This window comes from Myotis myotis, unplaced genomic scaffold, assembly GCF_014108235.1.
Source record: "Myotis myotis isolate mMyoMyo1 unplaced genomic scaffold, mMyoMyo1.p scaffold_m19_p_16, whole genome shotgun sequence".
Classification (NCBI taxonomy): domain Eukaryota; kingdom Metazoa; phylum Chordata; class Mammalia; order Chiroptera; family Vespertilionidae; genus Myotis; species Myotis myotis.
The window spans coordinates 42,843,879-42,860,297 of record NW_023416320.1 but is presented as its reverse complement, the minus strand read 5'-3'; the positions used below and the strand labels follow the sequence as shown (position 1 = coordinate 42,860,297).

Genomic DNA, 16,419 nt, shown 5'->3' with positions numbered 1-16,419 from the left:
CCTATCTACCTACTCTAGGATTTCTGTGAGGATCAAATGAGATGAGGCACAGGAAAACGCTTCACAAACATTTGGTTACAGTGTAAAATATTTCCACCTGGCTATAAAGCAAGTTGTGTTCCTGGGCTGAAGAAATTCCAAGGAGCTAGTTGCTAGGGAGAGGAAGCCAGGCCTTGCTTCGTGACATCATTACCCGGACAGACACTTAGCATATTAGCCTTTTATATATATACTAGAGGCTTGATGCACGAAGATTCGTGCAAGAATGGACCTTCCTTCCCCTGGCTGCCGGCACTGACTTCGCTCTGGCCGGAGCCGCCTTTCTGCCTTCCCACACTGCCCAGAGGTCCGGAGCGGCTTGGGCGGTGCGGAACGCCTGCAAGCATTCCACCCTGTCCCTGGCCACTTGGCGCCTGCGTATGCAAATTAACCTGCCATCTTTGTTGGGTTAATTTGCATACTCACTCCTGATTGGCTGGTGGGCGTCGTGAAGGTATGGTCAATTTGCATCTTTCTCTTTTATTACTGTGTGTGTGTGTGTGTGTGTGTGTGTGTGTGTGTGTGTATATATATATATATTTTATCTACATAAAAAGCTTTTGGCTTTAAAAACACCAATTGCTTAAAATACATTTATAGTTTTTTACTTAGAGTCTTTGTAACTCAAGGGGATGTCTTACTACACTGTTAAGGTTGATAGGACTAGATTCTCTTAATTGTATTTTGTCTTTCTCTTTCTCCTCTTTACCTTTTCCTTCATTCTTTCCCTTCTTCCTGCCTTTTCTTTTTCTCCTGTCCTTGCCTATTTTCTTCCTTTCTTCATTCTCTTACCTATCGACCCCCTTTCTTTCATTTATGTTTTAACAAATAAGAATAGGGTGATTATTCAAGTAGCTTTAATTGAAACCATGAAAAATAAGTTTGGCATATTTCTAAACCAGACTTCATGGTCAAAGATGTTTAGGAAATGCTGTAGATTTCCCTCCTACCCCCTAGACCAGTGATGGCGAACCTATGACACGCATGTCAGAGGTGACACGTGAACTTATTTTTTTGGTTGTTGATTTTTCTTTGTTAAATGGCATTTAAATATATAAAGTAAATTTCAAAAATAAATCTTTGTTTTACTATGGTAGCAAATATCAAAAAATTTTTATATGTGACACGGCACCAGAGTTCAGTTAGGGTTTTTCAAAATGCTGACACGCCGAGCTCAAAAGGTTCGCCATCACTGCCTTAGACATTCTGCTTAGCTATTAAACCATTTTCTGTGCTGCAGGCTTTCTTAGGGCTTTAAATGCATGCATTTTTAAATATCAAGAATGAGTGATTTAATAGGGTTCCCACACTTATTTATCTAGGAAACTCTGTTTAATGAAGAGCATCTTGACACTTCTCAATCTGCTTAGGTAATGATGGAAACAAATTGAGTTATTTTTAAAGGTACATTTCTTGGCCATATTATAAGGAAATGGTAGCATTTATCAGAATTTTTGTTTAATTGACTAAGGGTTTGTATTTTATTTATTTATTTTTTAAAATATATTTTTATTGATTTCAGAGAGGGAGAGAGTGAGAGAGATAGAAACATCAATGATGAGAGAGAATCATTGATTGGCTGCCTCCTGCATGCTCTCTACTGGGGATTGAGAACACAACCCAGGCATGTGCCTCTGACCGGAGTTGAACCTGGGACCCTTTAGTCTGCAGGCTGACGCTCTATCCACTGAGCCAAATGGGCTAGGGCAGTGGTCGGCAAACTCATTAGTCAACAGAGCCAAATATCAACAGTACTTCTTCAAAATAGACTCGCCCAGGCCGAAAACCGACTTCTGCGCATGGGCCACGAAGTTTCAATCGCACTGTATGCGCGCCCGCAAATGGTATTTTGTGGAAGAGCCACACTCAAGGGGCCAAAGAGCCGCGTGTGGCTCGCAAGCCGCAGTTTGCCGACCACGGGGCTAGGGCTAGGGGTTTGTATTTTTAAAATACAATGGCAAGGAAGGAAGTGTTACATGGGAAAAAATGATTTTTTAGCATGTTAAAACAACAAGGTATGCTAACAGGTCATAGGAGTAGATAGAGGGCTAGAGCCAGATAATAGATCTTCATGATCATTTTATAGGTCAAGGAAAAATTTGGAAATAATCTATGTACTAGTGAAACAAATGATTCCTTTAATGTTGATGGAAATGTTAGAATTTCCATAAAAAGATGCTGAAAACTAAAGGCAGGAACAAATACACCAGTTGATTATCAACAACTGTGTATCCCCGTTCTTCAAGACTCAGAAAAATATTACATCATGTCATTGACTAGTTTTTCATATTTAATTATTTTTTTTCTATTAAGTGTGAGTAGGTCACTTGAAGCATTTTTATTTATTTGTTTTACTGAATTTGATTATAGTAAGAGACCATTTATTAATTTATCCGTATATTTTGTGGTGAATTATTATTATTATTATTTTGTATAGACACAGAAACCTCGAAAGTTTGACTGTGAGCTTCCAGATATTTCATTAAAAGATTTACAGTTTCTGCAATCACTTTGTCCTTCAGAAGTTCAGCCATTCCTCAGGTAAATGTCATTAGTATTTTTAACTGTAGATATCACCTTACTCTGTTTACATCATTCTGGAGCTGTGGAAAGTAGCACCAGCCCTCCTAGGAGATGCCAGGATAGAAAACTGTTTTATGATAGACTGACCCTCCTATGACTACTTTAGGAAATTTCTGGGACTATTAAAATCAGAAAATAAGGAAATTAATGTCTTATGTACAGTTAATTTTTTTCTAGTAGTCACTCTGCTTCGCATACTGTGGGAGATTTATATTTTAATGATGATGTCTTAGGTTTCTTTAGCTCTTTCTGGTAATGATTGAAAAAGGATGATAATGCAGTAGTGATTTTTTTTAAATTAAAAAATATTTTTATTGATTTCAGAGAGGAAGGGAGAGGGAGAGAGAGAGACAGAAATATCAATGATGAGAAAGAATCATTGATTGGCTGCCTCCTGCATGCCCCCTATTGGGGATCAAACCTGAAATCTAGGCATGTGCTGTTGACCGGAATCGAATCCAGGACCCTTCAGTCCACAGGCTGACGCTCTATCCACTGAGCCAAACTGGCCAGGGCTGCAGTAGTGATTTTTGACATAGGTTAAAATATTTGGTTATACTTAATTCATCTTTTAATTAATGAATCAGAAATCTAATTTGATTACATTTTGTTTCAGGGTCCCCTTACTCTGTGACTTTGAACCTCTACACCAGCATGTACTTTCTCTACATAACTTGGTAAAAGCAGCACAAAGTTTGGATGAAATGTCACAGACCATTACAGATCTACTGAGTGAACAAAAGGCAAATTAAGTTCTTTCAATTGGCTCACTTTATTAGTGTAAAATGTTGATACTGCTGTAGCTATATAAGCCTCTCTTTCTTTTCTAGGCATCCATGAGTCAGACATCCCCACAGTCGACTTCCTCACCACGAGTAGAAAGTGCAACAGGAATTACAACAACTACCTCACCAAGAACTCCTCCTCCACTCACTGTGCAGGATCCCTTATGTCCTGCAGTATGTCCCTTAGAAGAATTGTCTCCAGATAGCATTGATGCACATACATTTGATTTTGAAACTATCCCCCATCCAAGCAGAGAACAGACACTTCACCAAGTTTCATTAGATTTGGATTCATTAGCAGAAAGTCCTGAATCAGATTTTATGTCTGCTGTGAATGAGTTTGTAATAGAAGAAAATTTATCATCTCCTAATCCAATAAGTGATCCACAAAGTCCAGAAATGATGGTGGAATCACTTTATTCATCAGTTATCAATGCAATAGATAGTAGACGTATGCAGGATACAAATATATGTGGTAAAGAGGACTCAGGAGATCATGTGTCTCTAAGTGTCCAGTTGGAAAAATGTAGGGTTGTTGCCCAAGACTCACAATTAACTATACAAACCATCAAAGAAGACCTTTGCCACTTCAGAACATTTGTACAAAAAGAACAGTGTGACTTCTCAAATTCTTTAAAGTGTATAGCAATAGAAATAAGAAACATTATTGAAAAGGTAAAATACTCTGTGGAAATAACACTAAATGAAAAACATCAAAAAGAATTGCAGTCTTTAAAAAGTGATTATGAAGACAAACTTGATGCATTAATAAAAGACAGTGAAGAAAATGAAAACAAAATTAAAAAGCTTAAAGGAGACTTAGTATGCCTTGAGGAGGTGTTACAAAATAAAGATAATGAATTTGCTTTGGTTAAGCATGAAAAAGAAGCTATCATCTGCCTGCAGAATGAAAAGGACCAGAAGTTGTTAGAAATGGAAAACGTAATGCACACTCAAAATTGTGAAATTAAAGAACTGAAAGAGTCACGAGAGAGAGTGTTAAAAGACTTTAAAAAGCTCCACGTTGAAAATGATGAGAAGATCCAGTTGTTGAGGACAGAACTGCAGAGCTTAGAGCAAAGTCATTTAAGGGAGTTAGAGGACACCCTGCATGTCAGGCACACACAGGAGTTCGAGAAAGTTATGACAGACCACAAAGATTCTTTGGAGAAATTAAAAAATGAAAATCAACAAAGAATTGATCAGATACAAGAGTCCCATGCCACAATTATCCAGGAAAAAGAGCGACAGCTACAGGAGTTAAAACTCAAGGTTTCAGATTTGTCAGATATGAGATGTAAGTTAGAGGTTGAACTTGCATTGAAGGAAGCAGAAACTGATGAAATAAAAATTTTGCTGGAAGAAAGTAGAACCCAGCAGAATGAGACCTTAAAATCTCTCCTTGAACAAGAGACAGAAAATTTGAGAACAGAGATAAGTAAACTAAACCAAAAGATTCAGGATAACAATGACAGTTACCAGGTGGGCTTGGCAGAGCTAAGAACTTTAATGACAATTGAAAAAGATCAGTGTATTTCAGAGTTGATTAGTAGACACGAAGAAGAATCTAATATGCTTAAAGCTGAATTAAACCAGGTAACAGCATTGCATCATCAAGCATTTGAAATAGAAAAAAACCTGAAAGAAGAAATAGTTGAACTGCAGGGTAAATTGGACTCTGCATTGAGTGCGCTTGAAAAACAAAAAGCTGAAAAACTCACCCAACAAGAAGAGAAGTATGAAGCTGTTATCCAGAAACTTGAGAAAGACAAAGAGAAATTCATAATGAACCAGGAACAAGACAGAGAAGAGTTAATTCAGAAGCTTAATAGTGAAAAAGAAGAAGCTATTCAGACGGCCCTAAATGAATTTAAATTGGAGAGAGAAGCTGTTGAGAAAGAGTTATTAGAAAAAGTTAAACATCTTGAGAATCAAATAGGAAAAAGGTAAGAACTTTAGTCTGTGATTATAAAATAAAAACATTGGTGATTCGAATGTCAATTTTGTGTGGAAGTAAGCACAGTACCTTGATTTATTTATTTATCTTAGGTAAATGTAGCAATTGAGATATATTTATGAAATAAAAACTTTTAAAACGTTTATTGTAAACATTTTGAAAATCTATAGTCGATTTTAATAATGGATTACAGTTTTGGATTTCTAGAGGAAAATTTTTTTTGAAAATTTAAAAATATTTTCAAGAGCTTCTTTTTCCTTTCTTACAAATTTCATTTTTTGTTCATCTTCACTCGAGGATATTTTTCCATTGATTTTTAGAGAGATTGGAGAGGAGGGGGAAAGATGAATAAAGAAATATTGCCTCCCACACCCGCCCCGACCAGGGCCAGGGATCAAACCTGCCACCAAGGCATGTGCCCTTGACTGGAGTCGAACCCAGGACTCTTTAGTCTGCAGGCCAACTCTCTATCCACTGAGCCAAATCGGTTAGGGTATAAATTTTCTTTGGTTTATTTGAAGTTTTTTTCTCAAAATTCTTCAATTGAAAATTACTTATTTTTTCTCTTTTTAAATTGTGTTTGTATGTATAAAAGATAACAGTTTTTTTCTGAGCAGTGTTTAGTAAAGGTTAAATTCTAGATTGGGGCTATATAGTTTCATCATTGTTATTTTCTTGATATTACAACTTCATTTATTTCTTTGATGTTTCAAAAGATGTTTTTAAATCCCAGGTTTTATATAGTGCATTTTTTGTACTTTTATTGTTACTAATACAACTTTTTATTAGAGAAAATGTTTCTCAGGTTTTTCTGTTCCTTAAAATTTATTGAAGGATTTTATGGCTTAATAAAAAGTTTCTAGAACATTATCGATTAGTTCTATCATTACTTCTTCCAGTTGAATATATTTATAGTTATATGTACATTATATTTGAATTTCTGTTTCTCGCCTCACCACTTTTGCACAGTCGCTTGTGATTGAGTCTCTGCTGTGTAATATATGTTGGTGTACAGTTAAACCTCTTCTGTATTCTATGGGAATTAGAGGGTGTAATATAGGAGTTAGAATCTGCATGAAATGTTTTATAGAACTGGGGCAGGTAAGGCCAAAGTAGTCACTGCTGAAGGCCAGGAGAATTCTGAGTGAAATATGAGGAAAAGAGACATTAAGCACACACCAAAGCTCATGTTTTCCATGGCTCACTGGGAAGCTGCTGCAACATTCAAGAATCTCTTCAAGCCCCAGTGATGTGGCTCCATCTGCAGCACACAATGGGTAGTTGTCATTTTCTTGGCAGGAGGCTCCTGTGAAACTGCATCTGGAGACAGCCACCCCTGGAGAGTTAGCCTGGGCTGCTTTTCTACTCTCCAAACTTGTACTTGTTCTTTTCATTGGCAAACTTGAAGTTATTAAGGGGATTCTGGGAAATACAGAATCTGCTTTACATTGCAGATGAGAAAAGAGGTGATAGCAATGGCAAGATGACACCAGTCTAGCACTGTATACCTCGTTTTAAACTTAGTAATCAGAAATCTCTTTTACCCATATTGAACTTCCAAATAAAGATACTTGCAATGTTACGTTTCTGTCTAACGTGATTGAGCTTATATGCCTCATATCTCCTCAGATTACCAAACCCTGTCTTCAAAAGGTGAGAGTCAAATTAGGCCATTCTAGCCATCCCAGAGATGTCCATTCATTTTACACAGCTACATCTCTTTTTGATATTCTGCAAGTTGCGTGCTGAAATATGGGGATAACTACCATTATCACAACACATTATGTACTAGGGAAATGGGAGAAGGAAAAAAGATGAAGATTGATTGATTTATGCAATCTTAAGTCCTATAGTCTTTATTGCTGTAATTAGCCTTGTAACTCTAGTAGGTATTTATAACTTGCTTCTATTACACACCCACTTTTTACCTTAGACATTACCTCAGCTGATTTTACTTGTTGATCTGAGGAGACTGTCATTAATGGTCCATCCTATAATATAGTTGCTGTAGTTTTTCATTTGACTCTTATTTATTTTTTGGTAATCCTCACTTGAGGATATTTTTCCATTTATTTATTTTTAGAGAGAGTGGTGGGGCGGGGAGAGAAACATCAATGTGAGAGAGACACATCGATTGGTTGCCTCCTGTTTGCACCCCGACTGGGGCCAGGGATCAATCCTGCAACCGAGGTAGGTGCAGAGCATGTATGCATTCTTTACTCTAGCCATGCAAAATTTCACCCATTGAGTTTTCAGTAGCTGTAACTGAGTTTTCAGTAGTTTGGTCCACAGTTGTATCAGGCCAGCTGCTTTAGGGATTGGCATACATGGTGAGATTAGTGACTCCTATGGGCATGAGTCCGTGGCTGCACATCTTTCACTGTAAAGTAAAATCCCTTCTTCAGAAGCAATTCTAGTGGAATACCATAGCAGAAATAAGGCATTTTGTAAGTTCAGGAATGGTTTTTCTTGCAGAAACATTGTGGGCACGGAAAGAGAATAATGGACTGTTTTTGTGAGAACAGATTACTTTTCATGATGGAAGTGGTCAAGGGTAGTTGACCTGTCACCAAGTGTCTGGCTCATCTCCCGAGGAAGTGCTGAAATATTGGGGGCTCAGTGTTAGTGACAGCCCCCATCGCTGAGCCCATACATAATCTCACTGCATGTCATTAGCATTTTGAACAGGACTGGTGTGTGTGGCTAAAGAATTTGACTGATACAGAATGTTCAACGTGCCCATCTGATGATTATGAGGTTCCTCAAAGTGGGACATAATATATATACTCAGAGGACTTACAGATCCTTATGCTTTGTGCTCATTTCAAGAGGTTCACCTGTATTTCTCTTCTGCAAATCTTGTCACCAGATCTCAGTCTAGTTTCTTCCAAGTCCCTTGCTGTCTAGTCAAGTCTTTGGCTAATATCCATGAATCACTTGATTTGTAGTCCTGGCCATTTATCCTAGGCAACTCCAAGTACACTGCTTGATATACTGCTACTGGGAAGATTTTCCTTCACTGCTGCTCTTCAGGATCACTTCTCAGTGGGCTCTAATACTTGAACTGTGCTCTTGAATAGTGTCAGCATATTGTGCAGAATTATGAGGAAACCAGGTTGGTTGGTGTCCCTCCACCCCCGTATTGAATGCCATACTTGTGATGGAGAGAAAAGAAGCAATGTAGCAGGAGTAAGAATCTTGGGAACCTGAACCTCTTGGACCTTACTTGTGCCATCAGGATTTGTTTAAGCTCCAACCCATACATGCCACATCTATTTGATGATGGAGTGCCTCATCGGTTAATGTGTTAGTATGTACTTTATGATGGACAACTCAGGTAACATGGTAACTTGGGAGACCATGTGAAGTCTTTCAGTTTCTGTATAGACCCAGGAGCAAGCCATTTACCAGAGGAAAATAGTTACCAGCTCCAAAAATCCTAAGGGTCTCAACTGATTGTCTTAGGACTTGCTAACAGTTTCATACAGTATCCATTCCTGCTGTAGACACTTCAAGTATTTGCTGGTAAATATGGCGCAAGGGGTAAAGCAGCTTGCATGATAGTTTGGACCTATTGCAAGAGTGTCTCTTGCTGTGGATCATTTGCAGAACAGGCCACCTTAAAAGTTATTTGGTAAGTGAGTCACAGCAGCATACCTAAATGTACAGTATATTGCTCCCAGAATTCAGGGATGCTCACCTAATGGCAGCTTGCTTGTTCACCATGGAAGGAATATCTCACATGCCCAGACCCCGGGATACGTAGAAATTTTTCTGTACTGACAAGCTCCTAATTTTTCTTGGGCTTTATTGCTCACTCTCTGGTAATAAACGTCTCCCTGGTTAGCTCACATAGTTACTTCTTCCTTTTTACTAGGTTTAAGAAGCATATTGCCGCCCTAACCGGTTTGGCTCAGTGGATAGAGCATCAGCCTGCAGACTCAAGGGTCCCAGGTTCGATTCCGGTCAAGGGCATGTACCTTGGTTGCGGGCACATCCCCCGTGGGGAGTGTGCAGGAGGCAGCTGATCGATGTTTCTCTCTCATCGATGTTTCTAACTCTATCCCTCTCCCTTCCTCTCTGTAAAAAATCAATAAAATATATTAAAAAAAAAAGAAGAAGCATATTGCCATAAATGTATAATGTGGTACCTTGAGGACTAGCAAGAAAACAAACTAGATTTTAATAGGACTGGAGAGTTGATATAACCCAGAGATCAGACAGTGAAAGTATATTGCTGTCTCTAAGTAAGATCAAACTGTTGCGTGTGGTCTACACCAGCGGTTGACAAATCATGCCTGTGGGAGTCCAACTTGCTGCTTGTTTAAGTTTGTCAACCCTTGAATTGTACTAATAGGTGTAGATGGGGAAGAAATCACCAAATAAGTAGAAGGAAAATCTTCCCAAGATAATAGTAATCACCAAATCACTAGGCCTTGTTGATTTGCTGCAGGAAAGATATCATGTGAAACAGCAGATTTACTGGAGTTAACTACCTGATTAAATTTACGATAATCTGTTGCATGCTTTTTTACATTTTATTCAGGACATATATTTAAGTCAAAAATGTGATAAAAATATCCTCCCCTATATGGTTTGAAGGGAGAGACAGTTCTAGGGATTTTACTTGGTCCTCATTCTATGAGTTAGGAGACCAACAGGGATTCCCCATCAGTTGCTTTTTACTGCAGGTTCTGGATGTAGGAGATAATCTCTTACCTCTGATGAGGGGCCCACTGGGCCCAGACTTCTCTATCAGTAATCTGGTGGATCTCGGTGGCATTGGAATCCCCTCAGAGCCAGTGCTCAGTAGTCCCCCAAAATTGGTTAAGTACCTTCCCTGAATACATACTCACCTGGAAAATTGCCACAGGTGCTTTTGGTGAGGGCTAGAAAAAAGACTTAATAGTATAAAATTTTGGCATTGTAGTTGGTGACCAACAGATACTGGAATTGAGTGAGGAATAGTGAGTCTTTTGATTTAAGTTAGCTCTCTGCCCACAAGTTTTTAAAAAACACTTTTAATAAGTCTTATCGACCTGTTCTATTTGTAACCTTAGAGATAGCCTGTGCCAAAGACTTCTGGGTCAGACCTGAGTACTGCTCTGTGCTGTCTGTAATGGCACCACATCATGTCTCTGATTAAGGGTTACTAATTGGCCTCTGCCACTCCAGAATCCTGGTATTCCACGGAAATTCATTGAATTTTGGTGGTTTTATCTCCCTCTGCCACCCCTGTCCTGCAGAGAGCCTTTCGAGGTGTTTCTCAAAGCTGTGCTGAAGGGGTTATTCTCCGGCCTCTCCCAGGCGTGTAATAATTCCCAGTACACCTGCTACCATCACTCTTTGGATGCCTTCCTGTAGACTAAGGGCCAGAAAGTTTGTTCTTTAAAGGGACATATAGTAAGTACGTTAGGATTTGCTGGTCACATGTAGACTTCATCATATTTTTCTGTGTGTGTGCGCACACTTTGTGTGTGTGTGTTACCCTTTAAATATGTAGAAACCAATTGTAAATGGTTCTTACTTTGGTCTCAGTACTCTTTTACATACTCAAAAATTATTAAGGACTCCGAAGTGATTTTGCTTATATGGGTATCAATATTTTCTGTATTAGAAATGGAAATAAGAAAGTATATGGAAAATCCAGCCTTTCACTTATGTGAAAGTGGAAAGAGGGATATTTAAATAGCCTTTCAGATAATTGTGGATATTTTTCCTTGATACTAAATCAGAATGCAACAACTGATAATTTCCTAAGCATTAGTTTCATTGTGGAATTTGAACCCATGTCAGTGGATTTTTAAGATAATCTTTATGCTAATGTTCATTAAACTACCACTTTGGATATTTTACTCATGCATGATTTTGTAGCATAATAAAGTGGTCATTTGGAAAACACTGGTTCATTGTAGTGCAGATCTTGCAGATGTGGATACATTTTATTAACAAATCACATTTGTTAATATACCTGTGGATTTTATAAGATGGATCTTAGGTACTGGGAAGCTCTCAAGTTCATAGTGGCAGATACAAACTTCCTTTTTAACCCCTAGAGTGCCGGAGAGCGCGATCACGCTCCTGTCTTTTGCCAAAAGTGCCGGGAGCGCTATCAAAGCTTCAAAATGGTGTCCAGTTCTAAATCTGCTTTTATTAGTGATGATGATATTGCTAAATATGTCAATGTAGTAAAGGTTTCCTTAAGTTTTTGAATATGTAACTTCATTTACTTGCGATTCATAATTTTTTTCCTAAACTGCTGTAAAATCAGCAAAAATGCCTTGGCAATTTTAGCATAGTTCCTAGGATATTGGTTGGCACTCAAAGGGTTAAAGAGTCACATTTTTTTCATTGGTAACAAGTTTGTCAGTTGTTCATTAAAATAATAGGATCAATTTTATACTTTCTCAAAATTATCTGCCAAAAACCCAAGTCTGATGTATACCATGAATAAAGCAGCCAATTCTGCACACAGCCAAAACAATTATATAGGTATTTTCCCATGAGACAGACATACTTTGTAAGTGGCAGAAGTGCTTTACATATGCTTGTCATTTTGTCACATAGAATATTAAAAAAATTGTATACTTAATGGCCGGGATTCAATAATATTAATAATTTTAGTACATCAATATATTTCAAAATAAACCTGTCTTTTTCATTTTGTGTCTTGAAGTAAAGGATATAATGATTAAAAGTTCAGTTTGGTGTTACTGTCTTCAATTTATGTGAAGGTGTCAGCAGTTTTATCACCTGTGCAAATGTCAACAAGTTGTAAAAGACAAATATCATCTTAGTATTATTATGAAAATTGTTTTGACCTTACTGATCCCCTGAATGTGTTCTAGTTACCCCCAGATTATTCTGTGGATCAATCACACTTGGAGAATCACTGGTGTAGACTCGTCTACACTGTAGAGAATGGTTAGCAAACTTTCTGTAAAGGGCCACATTGTAAATGTTTTAGGCTCTGTGGGCCAGATGGTCTCTATCTGAGCTACTCAGCTTTACTGTTGTAGCAGAACGGGAGTGAGACAATATAAATGGGTTTCACTATGTTCCAACAGAACTTTACTTACCCAAACAGATAATAGTAGGTTAGACCTGGCCTGTGGTCTAGCGTATCTCATTTGGCCTCTTATTTTTGTTTAATATTGGCCATTGGGTCCAGGTTTCAGGCAGCCAACCTTGCAAACTGTTAAAAGGTAACATTTAATCTAGAATCTCTGGTCATTACATTTATACAAATGATTTTGGCTTGTTTAAACATTTTGTTTGTCTAACTCCCATTGGATCTATTTCCATACATATTTCCTATGTTTCTTTCAAAATAAATGAAACCTCTTGGAATTGCAGTTCCTCCTTTAACTTCCTTGGAACAGGGGATTTGAATGTAGCAGTGGGTCTGGGAGTAATGAAATGGTGGGGAGGTTGAGAATGATCAGCTTGTTGAGAAGGGGACTTCAGGTAAGGTGACACTAATCTATAACAATAAAAGCATAATAGGCTGATTAGACTGGAAAGCTGGACGACCTTCCGGACGTCCTTCTGGACGAAGCCGTGGTGGCGGGGGCTGAGGCAGAGGTGGTTAGGAGTGATCAGGCAGGCAGGCAGAGGGGTTAGGGGCGATCAGGCAGGCAGGCAGGCAAGCAGGCAGGTGAGTGGTTAGGAGCCAGTGGTTTTGGATTGCGAGAGGGAAGTCCAACTGCCAGTTTAGGCCCGATCCCACAGGAGGATCGGGCCTAAACCGGCAGTCGGACATCCCCCAAGGGGTCCCGGATTGCCAGAGGGTGCAGGCTGGGCTGAGGGGATCCCCTCACCCCCCATTCAGTGCACAAATTTCATGCACCAGGCCTCTAGTCTCAAATAAGGGAGAAAGGCTGCTTCTGGTAAAGGAGGCGTAGTGAGATTTGGAGAGACAACTGGGGCATCTCCAAAACCCTTTCTTTAGCCATCTGATCCCAGATAACTACTGTTGTTAGCAGTTCTACTTGGAATGCCCTGGTCTACCAAAGTTCCATTTTGCACTGGTGGTGAGGTCATTACTGCCTTCAGATAGAAACATCAGAGAATTCCAGATTCCCATCTTTAGAGTTTATTTTTCCCTACAATTATATTTGTATCTATCTATGGATTGAGCTTAGAAATAAAACCTATTTTATTTTTTTAAATCCTCACCTGAAGATATGTTTTTGTTGCTTTTTTATTGCTTTTAGAGAAAAGGAGGAGGGGGGGGGGAGAGAGAGAGAGAGCAAAAGAGAAAGAGAGAGAAAGAGTAACATCCCTGAGAGAGAAGCATCAGTTGCCTCCCTTCGGCACCTGACCAGGAATTGAACCACAATCTGGGTATGTTCCCTGAGAATCGAATCCATGACCTTTCGTTGTATAGGATGATGCTCCAACCAACTGAGCCATAGTGGCCAGGGCCAGAACCTCTTTTACATATTTCAAGACTAGGGGCCCAGTGCACAAATTCATGTACCTTGAAAGGAACTGTGGGCTGCGAGGCTGTGGTGGGCACAGGGGTGGGTCTTGGCCCCTCCTGCCGCAGCCCTTGGTCCCCTCTTTGCCGGCAGCCCTGCTCCCGCTGCCGCCGCTCTGATGCTCTGACGGCGCCATCCCCATTCGGATCTGCTGATGGTGCGAAGCGATTGGGGCTGGTGCCAGCTGCAGGTGCAAGCGGGGCTGGTGTGGTCGGCGGGTGCGAGCAGCGGCTGCTGCCCCAATCGCCCCTGAGGAGCAGGGGAAGGTGGAGAAGCCCTCAGGGGCGATCAGGGCCAGCAGGTGCAAGCTGCGGCACCAGCTCTGGCTGCGGATACGAGTGGGGCTGGCGCTGACAGTGGGTGCGAGCGGCGGCTCTGGTGCCGGCAGTGGGTGTAAGCGCCGGGCGAGACTGTGGCACGCTGGAGCAAGGAATTTTCAGTAACCACCAGAGGCTCACCCCGATGACAGTGACCTACGCCCTGCCTTGGTCTGGCGCCCCTGCTCACATGCTCCACCATCCCGCTACACGCGACGCCCGCTATGTTCCGCGCACGCCCCCTGGTGGTCAGCGCACGTTATAGCGACTGGTTGTTCGGTTCCGGTTCGGCCATTCAGTCTAATTTCATATTAGCCTTTTATTATATAGGATTAACCCTTTCCGGTCCAACTTGGAGGCTGACTCGACAAACCAGGCACTATGAGCAGATCCAACATTGAGGCTGAGGTTGACACCGCAAACCAGTTCAACATTCAATCCTGTCAATTAATTTGGACCAGACTGTTTGAATTCCAAAAATAAAATTGGACTGCAAAGGGTTAAAGGAGTTAATAGAATTAGAACTTAATGAACTTTGGGAGAGGTGGGTGGTAGAAGGGAAGCGTAAGGGAGTCAATATCCTGGATGTCTATAGGTTCAAAGTCATCTGAAGCACCAAAGTGTTGGCTGATTAGGAAACCTACAATTTTTTAAATATATATTTTTATTTCAGAGAGGAAGGGAGGAGGGAGAGAGAATGAGAGAGAGAGAGAGAGAGAGAGAGAAAGAGAAACATCAATGATGGGAGAATCATTGATCGGCTGCCTTCTGCATGCCCCCAACTGAGGATCGAGCCCACAACCTGGGCATGTGCCCTTGACTGGAATCGAACCTGGTACCCTTCAGTATACAGGCCAACACTCCATCCACTGAGCCAAACCAGCTAGGGCAGGATACCTACAATTTTTAGGAGACTTCTACTAATTGTCTACTGAGACACCAATCAGGTAGTTTGCTTAGAAACCCCTTATGAATCTTAAGTTGCCACATGTCAGAGCACAGCCATCTCTGGAGAAACATTGTCTCTCTTTAGCACTCCAGATTTTGTGTGGGTATCTTTTGTGGACAAACTTGAAACTCCAAGAACTTACTGGGATGGGGATTCTACATAATGTAGTTCTCAGTTTCTCTTTCATGCAGAGGAAAGAACTCTTTCATAAGTCAAATTTTTTGTTTGTTTAACATCCTCACTCGATATTTTTTCCATTGATACTTAGAATGGAAGGTAGGGGTGGAGAGAGAAGAGAGAGAGAGAGAGAGACAGACACATTGATGTGAGAAAGAGACACCAATTGGTTGCCTCCCTCACATGCCCCAACCAGGGCCGGGGATTGAACGTACAACAGAGATACATGCTCTTGGCTGGTAATGGAACCTGCAACCCTTCAGTGCCCATACTGTCGCTCTAATCGGTGAGCCACACTGCCCAGGGCCACACGTCAGTTTTAAAAAGGGTACAATTTATTAGATAAACGAGCAGAGGATATGAATAGACAGAACAAAGAATATGAATAGCCTATATGTGAATAGCTTGTTCAGTCTACTTGAGGTGAAGGAAATGCAAAATTAAAATAACTTTCCTATATAACTGGTAAAATTAAATCAATAGTATACATTATTTAGAGAATTTTTGGGGAAGGGGCTTTTTTTTTTTCTTTTCAAATCTTTAGAAAAGGGCTTTCTTATACTCCTGTGTATAAAGAAAATGAATGTAGACTATCTGAAAATCTACTTCTATACTGTTCATAGTCATGCTTCTAAGGAGTAGTTTATACAGATCTGGGAGAGTATGGGACATTAAAAATTTTAAATTTTAATCCCAAAAGAAGAATTTCAAAAACCCATGACAAACAATTGTTTATTAGACCAAATCAAATATAGTTAATGATAGGATAGAGTACAAGCATCAAGACAACCTAGTTTGTATTCAATGAGGATTTCCTAGTTACTAGAAACATGAAGTATAATACAACCTTTTGCTACACACATAGTTTATTAATGGTGGGGTAACAATCAACCAGAGATTCTTTATTTCAAGTTCTGGGTATAATAGTGTGGAAATTCCCAACTGAACAAATGTATCAGCTTTTTTTGAGTTCTAATTTCCAGACTTGTTAGGGTGTTAATATATGCAAAGGTGGGAGTGTGTAATTTTCTTGTGTATGTTCCTTTACTGATAAAGTATCATTTAAAAATTTGAGCTGCTTTATCCACTCATCTGCTGATGGGCACTTGGCCTGTTTCCAAATGTTAGG

At 39.8% G+C, this 16,419-nt stretch overlaps 1 protein-coding gene across 11 annotated transcripts in view; it reads left to right on the top strand.

The window, feature by feature from the left end:
- Nucleotides 1-16,419, top strand: part of RB1CC1 (RB1 inducible coiled-coil 1) — a 67,944-nt gene that overhangs the window by 33,904 nt on the left and 17,621 nt on the right. For all 11 annotated transcript variants that reach the window (XR_004972528.1, XM_036338595.1, XM_036338596.1 and 8 more), the window contains 3 exons: nucleotides 2,477-2,580; nucleotides 3,239-3,365; nucleotides 3,453-5,353. Coding sequence is in view for 10 of the 11 variants with exons in the window: in XM_036338595.1 (XP_036194488.1) it covers nucleotides 2,477-2,580; nucleotides 3,239-3,365; nucleotides 3,453-5,353 (2,132 nt within the window). In the remaining variant the exon portion in view is untranslated. The remainder of the gene's footprint in view (nucleotides 1-2,476; nucleotides 2,581-3,238; nucleotides 3,366-3,452; nucleotides 5,354-16,419) is intronic.